Source organism: Punica granatum, chromosome 4 (genome assembly GCF_007655135.1).
Source record: "Punica granatum isolate Tunisia-2019 chromosome 4, ASM765513v2, whole genome shotgun sequence".
Classification (NCBI taxonomy): Eukaryota; Viridiplantae; Streptophyta; class Magnoliopsida; order Myrtales; family Lythraceae; genus Punica; species Punica granatum.
The window spans coordinates 2231721-2247712 of NC_045130.1; the positions used below are offsets into that span (position 1 = coordinate 2231721).

At 39.9% G+C, this 15992-nt stretch overlaps 2 protein-coding genes across 6 annotated transcripts; one reads left to right on the plus strand and one right to left on the minus strand.

Annotated features, from left to right (window-relative positions):
• Positions 1-90: 90 nt before the first annotated feature.
• LOC116203005 lies at positions 91-7787 on the minus strand. 2 transcript variants are annotated; one of them, XM_031534640.1, is made up of 16 exons: positions 7399-7787; positions 6815-6940; positions 6451-6618; positions 6060-6353; positions 5858-5952; positions 5639-5723; positions 5329-5538; positions 5140-5199; positions 4578-4657; positions 3618-3934; positions 3447-3538; positions 3227-3359; positions 2045-3135; positions 1643-1956; positions 1164-1331; positions 91-846 (listed from the first exon to the last, which is right to left on the minus strand). In XM_031534640.1, exons 1-16 carry the CDS (start codon positions 7663-7665, stop codon positions 780-782), a joined length of 3567 nt encoding a protein of 1188 aa, XP_031390500.1. In that variant the 5' UTR covers positions 7666-7787; the 3' UTR covers positions 91-779. The 2 variants fall into 2 exon arrangements, with proteins under 2 accessions (XP_031390500.1, XP_031390499.1); XM_031534639.1 differs by having other exon boundaries at positions 91-833; positions 7399-7785.
• Positions 7788-9857: 2070 nt separating this feature from the next.
• On the plus strand, positions 9858-15765 carry LOC116203012 (ABC transporter D family member 2, chloroplastic). Of its 4 annotated transcripts, none has more exons than XM_031534657.1 (11): positions 9858-10015; positions 11014-11397; positions 11479-11665; positions 11753-11820; positions 12136-12462; positions 12572-12736; positions 13025-13253; positions 13549-13787; positions 13865-14138; positions 14434-14705; positions 14943-15757. In XM_031534657.1, exons 2-11 carry the CDS (start codon positions 11119-11121, stop codon positions 15126-15128), a joined length of 2226 nt encoding a protein of 741 aa, XP_031390517.1. In that variant the 5' UTR covers positions 9858-10015; positions 11014-11118; the 3' UTR covers positions 15129-15757. The 4 variants fall into 4 exon arrangements, with proteins under 4 accessions (XP_031390517.1, XP_031390519.1, XP_031390520.1 ...); XM_031534659.1 differs by having other exon boundaries at positions 9858-9965; XM_031534658.1 differs by having other exon boundaries at positions 9861-10048.
• Positions 15766-15992: the final 227 nt, after the last annotated feature.

A 15992-nucleotide genomic window follows, 5' to 3' on the forward strand; every position in this document is an offset into this window, starting at 1 on the left:
TCATATTTACAAGACATGAACAGACAGTTCAGGCTGATTCTTTGGGCAGCCAGTTGGTTTCTGTAGATCAATGTCGTCGAATTGGATATCTTTTCATGGACCGATTGAAAAATCTACATAGCTTATTGGGAAGAAAAGGAGAATCAAAGAGAAGATTTCTGTAGTAGAATACATGAACAGATGAATCGGCGAGAGAAGGATATGAATAAGGAAAATTTGTCATGCTATTTCCTCAAATTTCTTCAATAATTAGAGAAGTAGAGCCTCCACAGAATCACCTACACTAACTTGACTACGGCTCTTGGATCAGAATGCCTCTCATCGCTTCTGCAAATCTTTGCACATCCACCCGGAGCTCGTCTAAACCGCAGCCTCAGGAGCTCTACAGACTGAAGAGAAAGTCCTGAGTTGCAGAACTCCTTGAAATCACTGAAGCAATTCCGCGGTTGATTAGCTCATTTCAGTTTAGTATTGGCAGCAGTGACCATTACCTAAATAAGAATAATCAGCACGAGCTTTACAGCCGTGAAGCACAGGCCACATCAGATCCTCTGACCTGTGCCAATTACTGAGTTTTGACAAATCTATCAGACATTTTCCGACATTGGATGGTTATAAATCACCAGGGTCCATCTCTTCTGGAGCCCCAGTGGACATTTTTTGGTGTAAAACAGAGGGGTTGCCCACAGATCCTCCAGTTCTACTACCCGTTTTTGGCCTCGGTTGATTGAGATTCACTATTTCCCAAAATGCTAAACTCATCGAGCATGGAAATCTCTTCAGAAGATAACATCATAGTGCCCGTGCTTAGATAGTGTCGGGTAGTCCTTCCCCTGCATGGAAAGACTAAATTATGATCTACTTAGATGATTAATATTCGACATTGACCATTAAAAATGGGAGAGAAGAAAACTAGTTTTCCAAACCAGTAAAGGCTTCAGTAATGTTTGGTACAAAGGAATGGAAACAGAGTTGCAATCTAAAGGATTTTGTATCGCTTTCTTGGGTCCCCCTTTGGTATGAAACTAGAAACAGGATAGAAATGAATTAACCAGTGAAATGCAATTGTTCTTTATGGCCATTCTGTTTTATTCAGCTCCTTGCCAATCTTAACATTACAAGCATGGGAATAATATGATATGCTTGACAGTGAGAATACATACCTCCGCCTCTTCGTCTTGTCCATGCCTTGAGACAGACGGGAAGCTTCTCTTCTCGAAATATTCCCTAATGAAGAAAGATACTCATGGAATGTGTAGCCTCTCAAGGATAAACACGTTCTCGGAGGAATCAGAGATTGAACCACATCCATGAGGCATGACTTTGCTTCTCTGTGATAAATAGACCAAAAATTAAACAAATTGACCGTTAAATTATCACAGAATTACAAATTTTAGTTCAAGATAACCCTACAAAATATATATATATATATATATATATATAAAATCCAACTCTAACAGATGGGAAATATAAGTTTCTTGAAAAATGAAACAACAAAAGACTATTTGCGGGAGCAAAGTGCGTTAAGATGGAAATTTGATGCCAATATGTCAAGTGGAAATCTTGGTCAATGCCATAAGATATCATAAGTCCTACCTATGTTTGATATCCATCTATGATAAATATGAAAACATAGATATACCTTCTTGAAGTTTCATCTGTGTTTGGAGGATTCAATCTCTGACCCATTCCACCATCTAGACTAAAACTAGATCCTCTCATATCCCTGAGAATCATGTTAGCTAAGGCCATCTTGTCATTTGTCAAAGACAATATCTCTGAGGTCAAATCCACCGTTTGCTTGCCATCAAGGTTATTCAAACCAACAGCAGCGATATCTTTTGCATAAGAGCAGAACCCATGCTGAAACATTGTGGATGTCATCTGCCATTGCTCATGACACCAACCAAAGAATTCTGGTTCCTCAGAAGCAAATGTCCTAGGATCCAAACAATCCTGCAAATTAAACCAAAATGCCAATTATACAAAAAGTAACTCCAGAAAAATGGATAATTAAGACAGGAAACAGTGAAATGATACTTACACTCATTACTGCTCCACACCGGCAAAGTAACGTATCAGATTGTGAAATTAGGTTGCTCATTCCACTGGCTTCTCGTATGATCCTCAAAGCATCTCTCTCTTCAGTTGAGACATACTTTCTCAAATCCTTTACACGAAGTCTTTTCCATGATTCATGTACCACATCAGGCACTGATCTTCTCCTAAAATCCATGCGGCTGCACTCATCCATCACATCATGTCCTCTTCCAGTAGCTTCTGCATGTTCGTATTGAGTTACTTCCTCATCTTCATAAGATTCTGCTGTCACGTCATGAGTAGTTCTTGACAGATCTGAGAGTTTATGCAATCTGCTTAGAGGCTTGCCATGCTTCGGAGACAGGTTGCTAGTCAGCCCATTGCATGTGAAAACTTCCTCCGTCTCAACAACTTGAGGAGAAGAAGAAATTGTTCTGCATGACATTGCGTCTGTTTCATTTTCAATAGTCGTTTCAGGAACATATGTTGTCTCAGGGACACATGATAACTCATCAAATGACGCTTTGCATTGACTGTCGATTTCATATTTGGTCTGAATCCCTGAACAGGGAAAGAAACAGAATTCCTCGTTTTCCACTTTGTCCTCGCTTGGTTTGCTGGGCGATGGGGTGAGAAAACATTGCTGGTCTATACTGAGACTAGGAATTCTGCTGTCATTCTCATCCTCAGTATCAGAAGACAGTACAACATCCAGCTTTCGTCGACCTTTTCGACAGGTGAATGCAACAGGGGTGCCTGGTGATCTTGAGAAGTCACAAGGGATATCTATTGATTGAGTGAAAATTTCCTGGTCATCATAAATGGAACAGTTCCTGCTTAGCATGGCTTCTTTCCTGGCCTCCAAAGCTTTTTCACTATGATCCATATCAAACAAAGAAACCAGTGCTTCCTTGTCAAATTCCTCCTCAACCATGGGTAAATTAGAATTCTCCTCCATCCCAAATAATGACACTGCAATTTCCTTCTCAACTAGCCCAGATAACTCCGAAGGGAAATTCCAAGGCATCAACTTTGGCAGAATATTATGGACCAACTCAAGGTCAAATAACCCAGCATTACTTCGGGCTTGTTCATCTGAGATACAAAAATGGAAAAATAACATTAGTTCTCCTTCCACAAAAGCCTATATGTCAGGCTATTTACAAAAACAAGCACTCATACTTGCCTTTCTGATGATATCTATTACCCTGACACCAAAACTGGAGATGCATAAGGGTTTTACGAATATCTCCCTTGAAACATTCAACAAGTCTCTCAATTAGTTGAGGGTGGATGGAGAGTTTCTCAGCAGCACAAACCTGAAGCACAAAAGAAATTTTATGTATTTATAGACTTGCCAAAGGGGGAAAAAAAGAACATAAATATCAATGTGCGGAAGGATGTACCATATATGCATGGCGAACAAGTTCCTCAGGGGATGGCATTGCAAAGCTCATCTCTAGTCTGTCCAAACTATCAGGGAGTGCTACCCTGCTGTCTAAGATAAAGCATGATATCTTTGAGCCACCATAAGGAGATCAATAAATCAATCAACAAGCAATGATCATGGCACTTACTGTTTGTCGTCAAAATCAAAGGACCCTTTGCTGTGTCAGCAATTTGTTCTATAGCAGCAATAAAACCACGATCTTCAAGAAAAGTGATATCAACATCCTCGAAAAGGATTAAAGGTTTGACTTTCCGTCGATCACACAAAACTCCATTCTCCTTCATAGCAAATTTATCGGCTTTAGTGGCGTCATATGAAGTGTCCTCATCGGATACTTGTATTAGTTCTATCACCTCATTACCCATAGTGAACTTTATTTTACTATTTGGTAGTTCTGAATTACATTTTTGCTCCTTCTGAGGATCCAGATCATTTCCTGGTGACCTGCATCAATATACTCTACTTGAGGATCATACCATAAACTGGAATCAGTATCTGGTCCAAGCGGTCAAGATTGATTTTTAGCAACTCTGACAATGAAGGTACAGGCATGAAATAATTTGTTCTTAAATACTTATATCTCAAAGATGAACAATTTGAGCAGTTCATGTTGAAATCAGAACATACAAAAGGAGAAGCATTAACCAAAAGAAAGAATGGAGACTATAAATCAAGACATTAAGTCTCAAACCTTGATCAGTACACTTAATAAAATGATCTCAGATGTCATAGCAATCAGACAGCTGATTAAGGAAGAATCATGAAGTCCAGAGATAATTTAACCTGCTAATTCATTTCCAACATTTGGAAAGGCAGAAGCAAAGGTTCAGTTTATCTGCAAGATGATGTGCTTGATATCATTTATTAACTATTGTCTGCCACTAGAAAGCAGGACTCTGCATAATTTCTCCATGCTTAATTTCCACTTCTACACACATTTTCCATTTGCAGTGCTCTCAATTCTACCATGATTATCACAGACTGTCCAGATAAATATGATCTTCAGTTCGCTTAAATATCTTCAGAACAACATTTCATTACAGGAACTTATCAATAGAAAAATGTCACAAAAAGCTTTTTGACAAACCATTTCAACCACTGGGATTCCAAGGCTTCACCAAATCTTTGCTTCACCAAGGCACCATTTCGACACTCTGATGCATTGACCTGGCACAATCACGAAATTCATGCATTCATATATGCCACAAACCAATTAATGAATAGATCATCTTTCAGAGGAAGACTAATTATATAAACAATAATAACTATCATTAAGGAATGTCTCATTTTGTAAAACTATATTGAAGACTTAAAGGAAGGAAAACACAACGTCATTGATTCTTTATGCCTCACCCAGATGATTAAAGAGGATGAATGAGCAAAGAAAAGCTACAGGCAGCTACAAGAACAAAGCCTCCTTTTTCATTAGCTAAACGTATATTTTACAACATCTCATATGCAGATGAAGGTTAAAAGTGCAGTGGTCAAATGTTGTGCATCTACCATGACTTTCATTGCTCAATATCTCATCACGGTGCACTAATATTAGCTTTAATCCTAGATGTTTTAGTTGAGAGTATCGTCATATTGTTGGAAAATAAGAGAGAGAGAGAAGGATGTTGTTCAGAAAATTATAAGTTCAGAGGCACCTCCATAACATCAAAACCTTGTTCTTCAGCACACGCATAGATAGCTGCAGACTTCCCACACTGCATCAGACAAACAGATGTACAAGGATATCATAAGTTAATCCAATTTCAAACACAACTTCAAGAACATTACAGAAATAAATACCTAAGTAGTAAAGAATTAAAAGAGGGATATGCACTTCTACCTACCCCAATTGGGCCAATAATCAAGAGGACATTTTTCAGTCCTTCCTCTTCGGTGTATTCTGAATCAGAATCAGGCAAGTGATAGCTATTACTGTGCTCCAAGGAGCCGGAATCATCTAATGCATTTACGTATCTGCTGTTATGATTATGTCTTTGATGCCAGAGATGTAACCACTCACTCAGAAACTTTACAGAATCATCATTACCACAAACCTGCAAACCAATGTAAGCAGGACAAAAACCAACTTTAACAACCTCCACGAAAATTCTGACGCATCACATGATAGAGAAATAAACAGCATAAATAACCAACCTCCGTTGACCTCTTTGGTTGGTACTTATCTGTCCATAACATTTCTGCAGGCTTATTACCACGATCAACATAGTAAGATATCATCCTGCAGATCAAGTAACATAACAAAAGGAATCTATGAAGTGCTAGAACTAAGACATGCCATACACACCTAATATAGATACATGCATGCATACATATATATATATATAAAATCTTTCAAAACATATAGATCCTGACCTCTCCTGAAGAAACTTGTCCTGCTGCTTGACATCCAGCTTGCTCAAGTGTTCAGCATGTGTAGATATGAACCTGACTCTTTCAGTTTCATGATACTGCCAAATCCATATGAACAGCAATGTCATCTAATATGCAAAGATAAATATGTTGCCAAAAACTGCAAAGAGCGCCACTGACTGCTTAAAGTATGACGAATATGTACCCGTTCAGACTCCAGCAAGAGAGAATATGACACATGCCCATCATCTTGTGCAGCCAAATCAGTTGATGATGTCTTGTTCAGACATCTTTGTTTAGGTCTATTATGCAATGACTCCTGATTCTCGTGAAATGACTCATTACAGGAATGAGCCACAAATGGTAAATTATCAAATGTTAAACAACTGATGTTGCCCTCGAAAACAGAAGTTGTTCTCTCTAAATCATGAGTACCACTGATAAAGTTATCTTCACAAAATTTCCAGTTTCTCCAATCAATAGGCAGCCTCTCATCATCCTGTACAGGGTTCAACAGTCAGCAACTTCTCCAGCTTTTCTGTCAAGTGCTTGAGGGTCAAAAGTAAGTATAATTAAGAAGATTACGAAAACCATACCTGAGTTTTCTCAAAAACATGAACTGGGCCGAGGGTAATGTCTCTGTTCTTTCCTTCACTCGAGCACATACTGCCATCGATTTCGGAAACTTCCTCACACTTCCTTCCTGATTTCCAGGATGAAAAGAATGGATGAATTTGCCTACCGGCGAACATTCGTGAGTTTTCCTGATAAACATGGATCACACTTTTGTCAGCATCTCCATGCATGGATGAGAGTCAAACAGAAAAGAACAAAGTAAGTCTACTGCTACTACATTTGTCTTCTAAGCATGAAATAATTATAGACTCATAATGAATATCTCTAATATCATGATCTAGACTACAGAAGCTGAACTAAAAAAGAGAGGAAATCCTGATCCACCTCAGCAGTTAATTTTGCTTCTAACCGCAGATTAGGAATTGGCGGCGACCTGTCCTCAATATCCATCAGACTCGTCAATTTCCTTGCACTCTTTGGCGGTGTACAATTTACAGACTGCTTCTCCTTCTGAAGATAAAGAAACAGCTCATGAGCTCTACTGGTCATCCAACATAATTTGCAGAGACAAAGAGATGCATGTCGAACTGGACTTGAACCAGCATTTCAGGAATAAAGGATATGATATAAATGCAACCCTGACCGTAGATCAAGAGGCCGACCCATCTACCTCAAATGAATTCTTGAGAGTGAATAAGATATGCATAAGAAGCGGATATGTACATATGGTACTTCTAATTGACTCGTGTTCCAACAAGGAATAGAAACAATTTTCTCTTTCGTCGTCAGTTAAGCCATGCAATTTCCCAAATTTCGTCGGGAACCGAGCTGAACTGAGTTCGTATTCCACACAAGCGATCACATTGAACCAAAGCAATCAAACAATTAGATGCCCATACACCATTGCATTGTCCCAAAGTGCCAGAAAGTCCAACCAAACTTGGAATTCAGCTCAGGACGCATCTCACCTTCGCCGAAGAAGCCTTCTTTTGGGGGGTAGTAGTTCTCCCTTTCCGCTTCGGCCTCCCCTTTTGGCTCCCGCAAGCCTCCTCGCCCTCACAACCGGCCTCATCCTCACTGCAATTATTGTCCTTCTTCAGGTCCGCAGTGGGTTCAGTCACTTGAGGATTGTGGGTGAACAGCGTTGACTGGACCAGCCTCCGGCGGACTCTCCTGCGTTCCACGGAGCCGGAGCCAGCCGCCGGCGGGGACTCCTGCCGGGCGGAATCATCCATCTTCGCGCACAAATAGAATTGGGATTGGCGGAATTAGGGATTTGGGAAGTGCGATCTATAGCTGAGACCGGGAGACGGCACCAGAGTTTGGGAGGGGGAATCTTTTCCCGCCTTATTGTCAGGGGATCTTTTTTTTTTTTTTTCCTTTTAAAATTTTCCTTCTAATTCTTCCGTCCGATTAATTCAAAGAAAAAACAAAGACTACTTACAATTAATAATGAGTAAACTAACAATTTGTCCATTCAGGGTTACCAAATCTGACCTCATAAAATTTTTTACATGAATTTTGACATTGATAAATTAAATATACATCAAATTATCCCTTCTGTATACTAAAATTAAAGGAAATATATGACGTTAAATTATTTAATTTTTTTCATCATATTGCCCTTCTCATTTTTTATGACATTATATATTTATTTTCTTTCCTTTTTCTAATTTTTTTCATCTTATTTAAATGCAAAAATCATTGATAGAAACATTGAAGTCATCCGCAACTCTCAACTAACCCCCGAATCCTTAGCTCCCAAATACCAAACCTTAATCGAATAAGCCCATAAATCCCAAACCCTAATTGAAGAAGGGTAAAAGGCTTGTCCCCACTGAGTCGACCTCATCGATGGATGGACACTAATTGCAATTACCCCGTTCTCCTCCCTTCGGCCTCCTCCAATGACTCTAACTTTGCATCCCACAACCTTTCCTCAGCCTCCACCACAACACCGTGCAATGAATCAAATGCTTCAGATGCGTCCAACGACGTCGCCTGGGGGAGGGGATGGGCGGAAGGCGAGCCCCCACCGCCGATCCGCCCCCTTTCTCTCTCGAGCATTATGGAAAGTAAAAAAAGAAAATCACAAATCATAGGTTCGAAGGCCAGCATGACGCCGCCATGATCTTGACTATGAAAGCCCAGCTTTTCCACCCGTTGTTCGAGAGGGGGGAGAAGGAGGTGAAGATTGACTTGATCATGGGGAGGACCTTGACGGGACAGTTGTAAAACCCCTACATGGTGCTACGGTGGAGGCCGAGGAGTGGCAAGGGGATAGCGAAGTTGGGTCGTCGACGGAGGCTAACGTCATCCAGATCCGCAGTGGGGCCAACCCTGCCGTCCATTATCCTCGAGAGGGACATCTTCTTAGTTTAGTGTCAATGGCGATGCTTCACCATCGGCTTCCCTTAAGCCAACTCCCCTAATCCCACTTCTCTTTTGTCATCATTTGCTTAAGATTTTTTTCGTAGATTTTTTTTAAATTTATCATATTATATTAAATCACATAATAATCATTACAGAATTTAAAAAATCATAAAATGATTTTTTAAAGTTTTCCGTTCGGAAAATTGATTGAAGGATCGATTTGATGTACATTTAGTCGGTCATTATCAAAATTGATATAAAAAATTAACTGAGATTAGATATGATGGAATATCAATATCTCAATGGACAAATTGTTAATTTACTATTAAATAAATGCAGTCATCGGCCGGTCGGTGCACGTTCCCGCCATTTTCTTTATGCTTTGTTTTTTTTTTTTGCCAGCCAATTTTCAATCGGATTGTTTCCTGACAATTTTCTCATCTAAAACAACAACCATGCGATACTCGTGTGAACCCCGAAATCCCTTGCTGAGATTTCTTAAAGCGGAGGGAGTACCGATATATGACATGGGCGATAAAAACTTGCAAGCTTATAATCACGATAAAAATGTTTCAATATTTACTCGACGTACCAACTTTATTATTATAAAGTTAAGTTCTCGAGTACTTTCAGGAAATAAGAAGATTCAACCGAAGTGGTCAAATAGATTTACGGGGTCATTCATTCGTCCGGCATGAAATGGTCTGCCAAAGGACATAGAGCAGAGAAAGAAGCCCAATTGCCAATGGAGTTCGATGGGCCTGGATCATTAGAAGTCCGACATATCTTGGCTACCCTTCATGGTAGTGCCAGCCACATGCAATTATTACCCTTTATATTTCTGGCGAAATTCCAGTTTGCTCCCTAAGCTTCTATCTCTAATCATTTGGCCTCACTATTTTGCCATACTGTCATCCATTAATTCCATGGGATCTACATGCAAAGTGTTGTAAACATATGGGTAATAATCGGTATCAAATTAAAATTAGGGGGCACAATCAATTTCTGCTTTCTTCTCTTTCACCCGCCACTCCTCTGCCTCATCTTCTTCAGTGGATATAGAGAGAGAGAGAGAGAGAGAGAGAGAGAGAGAGAACGCAATTCAGACACAGACAGACAGAGCGGGGCTGTAGGTTCGTCGTTGCGAGAGCAGAGTTCAAAGGTCAGCGAGGAATGCCATACGTTGCCTCTGAATACAGAACGTTGCTTCAGGTTGTATGACGAAGTTTCAGCTGTGACAGCGCAGTATGATTTCTTTGAGCTATGAATTGTCTCAAACTACGTTAAAAGATGCTGATTTGAACATTTGGCTTGTCTTTTGGGAGTGGGTTCATTTAGATTGAGATGAAAACGAGCAGAGATTGAGCTCTCTTAATGCTAAAGGTTGTAACTTTGGAGGATATGGAAGGAATTTAACTTTAGTTTTCTAGCTAATTAAATTTGGAGCTTCCCTTATTCTTAGAGCTTGAAGTACGAGCAGAAATTATGCCCTCTATGAGAATTTTATTCTTAATGTTATGGTTGAATGTTCTATCTACTGGAGTTATGGCATGGATAGTTTTCTAGTTGGGAAGTATATGGCATATGAACCTATACCACTTAGGTAAGTACTTCCATTCTTGCCCATAAAAAGGAAATATTGGACTTTATTGATTTGATAGTTTCATTGTTCGGGTTCATTGATTGAAAAGAAAGGGCAAGTCAAGTTTATGCATGGTACATAACAAACGAAAGATTTTTATACCTTTGGGTGAGCTTTCTGTATTTGTGGATGGATCGAGCATAAAATGACTCCAAAAGGATGATTTTACATGGAGGTGAAACTATTCCTGATAATTACACGCACGAGACATGGAATTCAGACTGAAGGGGTATAAATTTTGATTGGGAACTGCAGGGTCACAGTGCCATAATTGCATCTGTTGCAAGAAATGCCAGTCTATGGAAATCATATGGATACAGGAGAATATGTTAATGTCATTTGCTCTTATTTTAATATTTTCAAAAGGGATTAATTGGTGGAAGAAATTATATGGTTTTGACGGATGGTTAAAATTGAATGTTTGTTCAAATTTCTTCATTTTACCATGGATATATACTTCATTTTTTTGGCCATCATGGATACATACTTCATGTTTTTCTTTTTGAGCATGTTATTCCCTGGCATGTCTCACTCTTTTATACCTACATTTGTGTTGCTGATATTTCAGGTTTTCGAGGAAGCTAGTGGCATAATTTGCTTAAAGTTGGAAGAATAGGTTGCTATTATTCAATGGTTTTATCAACATAGTTTTTCCCGACAGCGGTATTACAGGATGCTGAAAATGCAAGCACAATGCCTGTCCATCACCGACTCCAGAAGCCTATGCAATCACCTTGTCCCTGTCCCCCTCAATTTGCGGTTCTTTTGCAAGTTATCATCCCCTGCATCAGTAGCCACTTCATCTCAGCCTAAACCATTCTGTAAAGGCAGGTGGCCCAATAAGTTTGGGATCTCTTACAACCAAAGGAAAAGGAATAGCATCTCATTGCACCTTTCAGCTGCGGCAGCAGTGCCACCTCCTGCACCTCCCACAACCGAACTAGATGACGAGGTCAAGGACACTTTTTTGATTCTATACATATTTATAAGTACTATGGTTTTGTTTACAGACTTTAAGCATTATATACTTCAGGGGAAGGGGCCCAACCCAAAGAGGCTGTGGAGGAGATTTTGGAAGGTGGCAGCTCCCTATTGGTGGTCAGATGACAGAGTCCAAGCTCGTCTACAGCTTGCAGCTGTTTTTGCACTCACTTTAGGCACTACTGGAATCAGCGTTGGTTTCAGTTTTCTCGGGCGCGACTTCTACAATGCTCTTGCCAGTATTCCCTGTGTTCCCTTTCTTCGTTGATGTTATAGATAAAATTAGATAAAGAGAAATTGCTAATTGTTCCCTGTATTATTGCCAGATAAGGATGCTGATCAGTTTGCAAAGCAGCTATTGTACTATTTGGGTGGTTTTGCTGGAGGTATTCCGGTGAGCACCGCTTACATTGATCCGGAACTCTACTAGGGTATTCTTCTACTTCTAGTCTCTTCTTTGGCCATGTTTGGTACGAAGGAATGGAAAGATAAAAAAAACATAATTTCTGTATAAAAAAGTCTCATTTTACTGAAGCCATCTATTCCTACCAAACATGTTCCCTGTTGTGATCACTTGCGCAATTTAACCTTCCACATCATTGTTTAGGAGGCCCACGAGTCTCGTTCTTCTAGTTTTGTCTATTAATACTAAGCTTGATAGGATTTAGTAGAATAGTCTGACTATCAAGCCATGTTTTGATCTTTGCAGTTTTTTGTGTTGAGAGATTATGCAAGAGAAACTCTCTCACTGAGATGGAGATCTTGGATGACTAGCTATTACATGGAACGGTATCTGAAGAATAGAACATTTTACAAAATCCAATCCCAATCTATTATCGACAACCCAGACCAACGGATTGTTGATGATCTCAGTTCATTCACAGGGACAGCGCTGTCTTTTTCTTTGACACTATTTAATGCTGCAGTTGACTTGATATCTTTCAGCAACATCCTCTATGGCATTTATCCTCCATTATTTGTTGTTCTTCTTGTCTATTCGATTGGTGGAACAGCTATCAGTGTTTTCCTCGGGAAGGTAATCTCCTTTTGGTGTAGCCTCTAATTGAGCGAAAGTTTTGTATTAAGAAAATGAAATGGAGATACTATGCCATTTTTGATGAATGAAAGTGGTGTCTCCCCTCCAGGATCTTGTTACTCTGAATTTCTTGCAAGAGAAGAAAGAAGCAGATTTTCGTTATGGACTTGTACGACTTCGAGAGAATGCTGAATCCATTGCTTTCTATGGTGGTGAGGAAAACGAATTGCAACTTCTTCTCCAGCGCTTCAATAGTGCTTTTGAAAATTTAACTGTATGGATACTCTTTGATGGCTCTTACTTCTTTTTTCTCCCCTGTTGCATCATTGTATCCATGCTGTTATTTTATTTCCCACTCATTAATTTGTTTTCCAGCTTTAGGATCTACTTTCCTAAAATTCTCCTAAAGGAAATGATTTGATTAGCATGATGATATTTTATGTCTCTCTGGCTTTCACAGAAACAAATGGTGGTACATCTTTTAAGTTGTCATGCATGTCGGTTACAGTTTCATACAGTGTTCCATTCTGATGTGTTTTCTGATTTTTTCCCCCCTTTACAGCAACTATTAATATCATCTAGGAACTTGGAGTTCTTCACGAATGGCTATCGCTACCTCATCCAGATTCTTCCTGCTGCTGTAGTCGCTCCCATGTATTTTTCAGGGAAAATTGAGTTTGGGGTTATAAATCAATCAGTTTCGGCTTTCAATCACATCCTTGGAGATTTCTCCTTGATCGTTTATCAGTTCCAAGCTATCAGTGCCTTTTCAGCTGTCATTGATCGTCTAGGTGCTGCACTTGCCTTTGCTCTTTTTTCTTTTATGTCCTTACAAATTTAAAAATAATTGTGAAATAGATATGATGTTATATATAACTTCACAAGATGTTATATATCTGCAAATGCCGATTCTTGATAATTTTTTTTTTCTTACTGCTGATGCTACAGAGACTACGCAAGTTTTATCACAAAGTTTATTGTGTTATCTTATATACTTTATTGTTTCGATATACTTGAAACTTTGTCAGAGTAATGGCATCTCTTTTCAATGATTTTATATTTCTATTGCATATCCTGCATATTCAGGTGAATTCGAGGATATCCTTGATAGTAGCAGCAAGTCTCCTTCTGAATCCTCTGAAGAGATTTCTCTTGTGTACTCTCGTATGAATGATTCACCCACCTTGGAGCCCAATGGAACTGTTCTGAAGAAGAAGTCTCAGAAATTGCTAGATATTGAGAATTTAACCCTGCAGACACCTACAAGTAAAGCAACACTTATCACGGACTTATCATTGCAAGTCAACTGCCATGAACATTTGCTGGTACTTATTTTTCTACCATCTTTTAGTTATCTGAACCAATATATAGTACTAGTGATCCTGTTGACGGCATTGTGTAGGTAACTGGACCTAGTGGAAGTGGCAAGACTTCATTGTTAAGGGCTCTGGCAGGCCTCTGGAATACTGGGAGAGGAAAAATACAATTCTATATAGATGATGTCGGAGTAGCCCAATCTTCCTCAGAGCTTGAGGAGACCTCTATGAAATTCTCTAAAGAGGTCTTCTTTCTTCCTCAAAGGCCATATATGAATTTGGGAACTCTGAGTCGGCAATTGCTTTATCCTTCATGGGCTGAAGATGTTGCCCCTGCATTAAATAACCTTGAGCCACCAGGTATGTTCTGCTTTCCACTGGCAGTGCATTTCTTTTTATATTACCTTGTTGACTCCGGTTTTGAGTGAAGGAATCAAATTTACAGCTTCTAAATCGTTGGTGTTCTGTCGGCACATATTTGCTTAGATGTATTTCCTCGAAACTACATTATGCTTGCTTTACATTTTGCAGCTTGCCCATTGTTTCTGTGCCACATAGAAATTAATTGGCTTGGTACTTCCTGAAGTAATTTTTCCTATTAAAGTGAATGGTCATGTTCAGTAAGCTTAGGAGTTCATTTACCTTTTTCTTCCAGTTACGCTACCTTTCTTGGTGAGGGGATTAGATTCCAAAGATGCAAGTAGAAAGCCTAAGCAGCCTACAACAGATGAGCTAATTAAAGTTTTGGAGGATGTTCGCCTGGGTTACATATTATCGCGTTTTAATGGCCTGGACTCCACGCATGAGTGGTCCAGTGTTCTTTCCCTGGGTGAACAACAACGCCTTGCTTTTGCACGCCTTTTGCTATCCAAACCAAAGTTGGTGTTATTGGATGAATCAACTAGTGCACTTGATGAAGCCAACGAGGTAATTCTGCGGTTCTTAAAATCGGCTCTTGCATTCTTAGGCTGCATTTAAGGAAATCTGACAGATTAAACACAAGTTCAGTCGGTCGAGAATTGTGGGCTAAGTGGTTTTCTTCACTTTATCCTTGAAATTCGAGTCTTGAATGCTGAGAATCCTTCTGTCAGCCTCAGTATGATAGAAGTCAATATAGGAGAGGCATTTTTATTCATCGCATGAATGAATTGGTTCTTTTTGTAGGCTCACCTGTACGGGCTGATCAGAGCAGCGGGAATAACATACATAAGCATCGGCCACCGGAGGACCCTCTATGACTACCACTGTAACTGCTTGCATATATCCGCCGCAGATTCTAACACCTGTCGGCCCAACTGGAGCATCAATCCCATCAATGAAGACACCCCAGTCAACTTATCAAAGTCATAGGATCATCTCAGGAGACTCTTAACCTGGTCCAGGCATCTTTACTTTCGTCACAACTCAAATTTGATACGTAGCTCAAGCATGAAACATATTGAAGTTGATAGCAGTGATCGTTTCCTTCAGGCATGTACAGCCCAATTTGATCTGTATCAGTAGTGAATGAGCAAATATTTTGTACTGGTTGGAGGGGATAAAGACCTGCATGCAACACTAGGATTGGCAATGGGATTGTCGGGGAGAAAAGTCCATGATCTTGGATTGTGTCCACGAGTGACTCTGGCTTTGGGTGCGGAAGGGAGGTCGGGAGGTGTTCCCGGATTTTCCCTCCGATGATTAAGTTAGCCTCCGGGTATATGGTGAGGTGGAGAGAATCTGTATAGGGTTGTGTGTCTTATCTTTTCTTAGGGAGTGACGTTACCCTATATAGGCTCATGGAATATGGATGAAGGGGGATCGGGCCTCTCTCCTTTGCCTCGTGGGCTTATAAGATTTACAAATGGGCCTGTTGGATTATGGGCCATGATGGTTACCAGTTGGACTTCTCGAAGGCTGGCTTTATGCCCCCAACAGGGATATTTGTGGGTAGGACCTATGTTCTAGTTTATAGTGAAACGCGAATTACTTCTCAATCAGATGTTTCTGACCGGTGTGTATCCAAGCTTAAGTCCGCCTGTGGAAAGCATGGCTTTCGGAGGAATGAGAGAGTTACACCGTGCTTCATCTTTCATGATGGGGAGATTTTGCGATATAGAAGGTATTTCTTGGAGGAATCTCGGGGTCGCATGAAGGATTCCATTGGCGGAGGGTTGAGATCAATCGATAAAAAAGATGAAAGGAAAAGAATATCTCTACCGAAAGTCATACTTT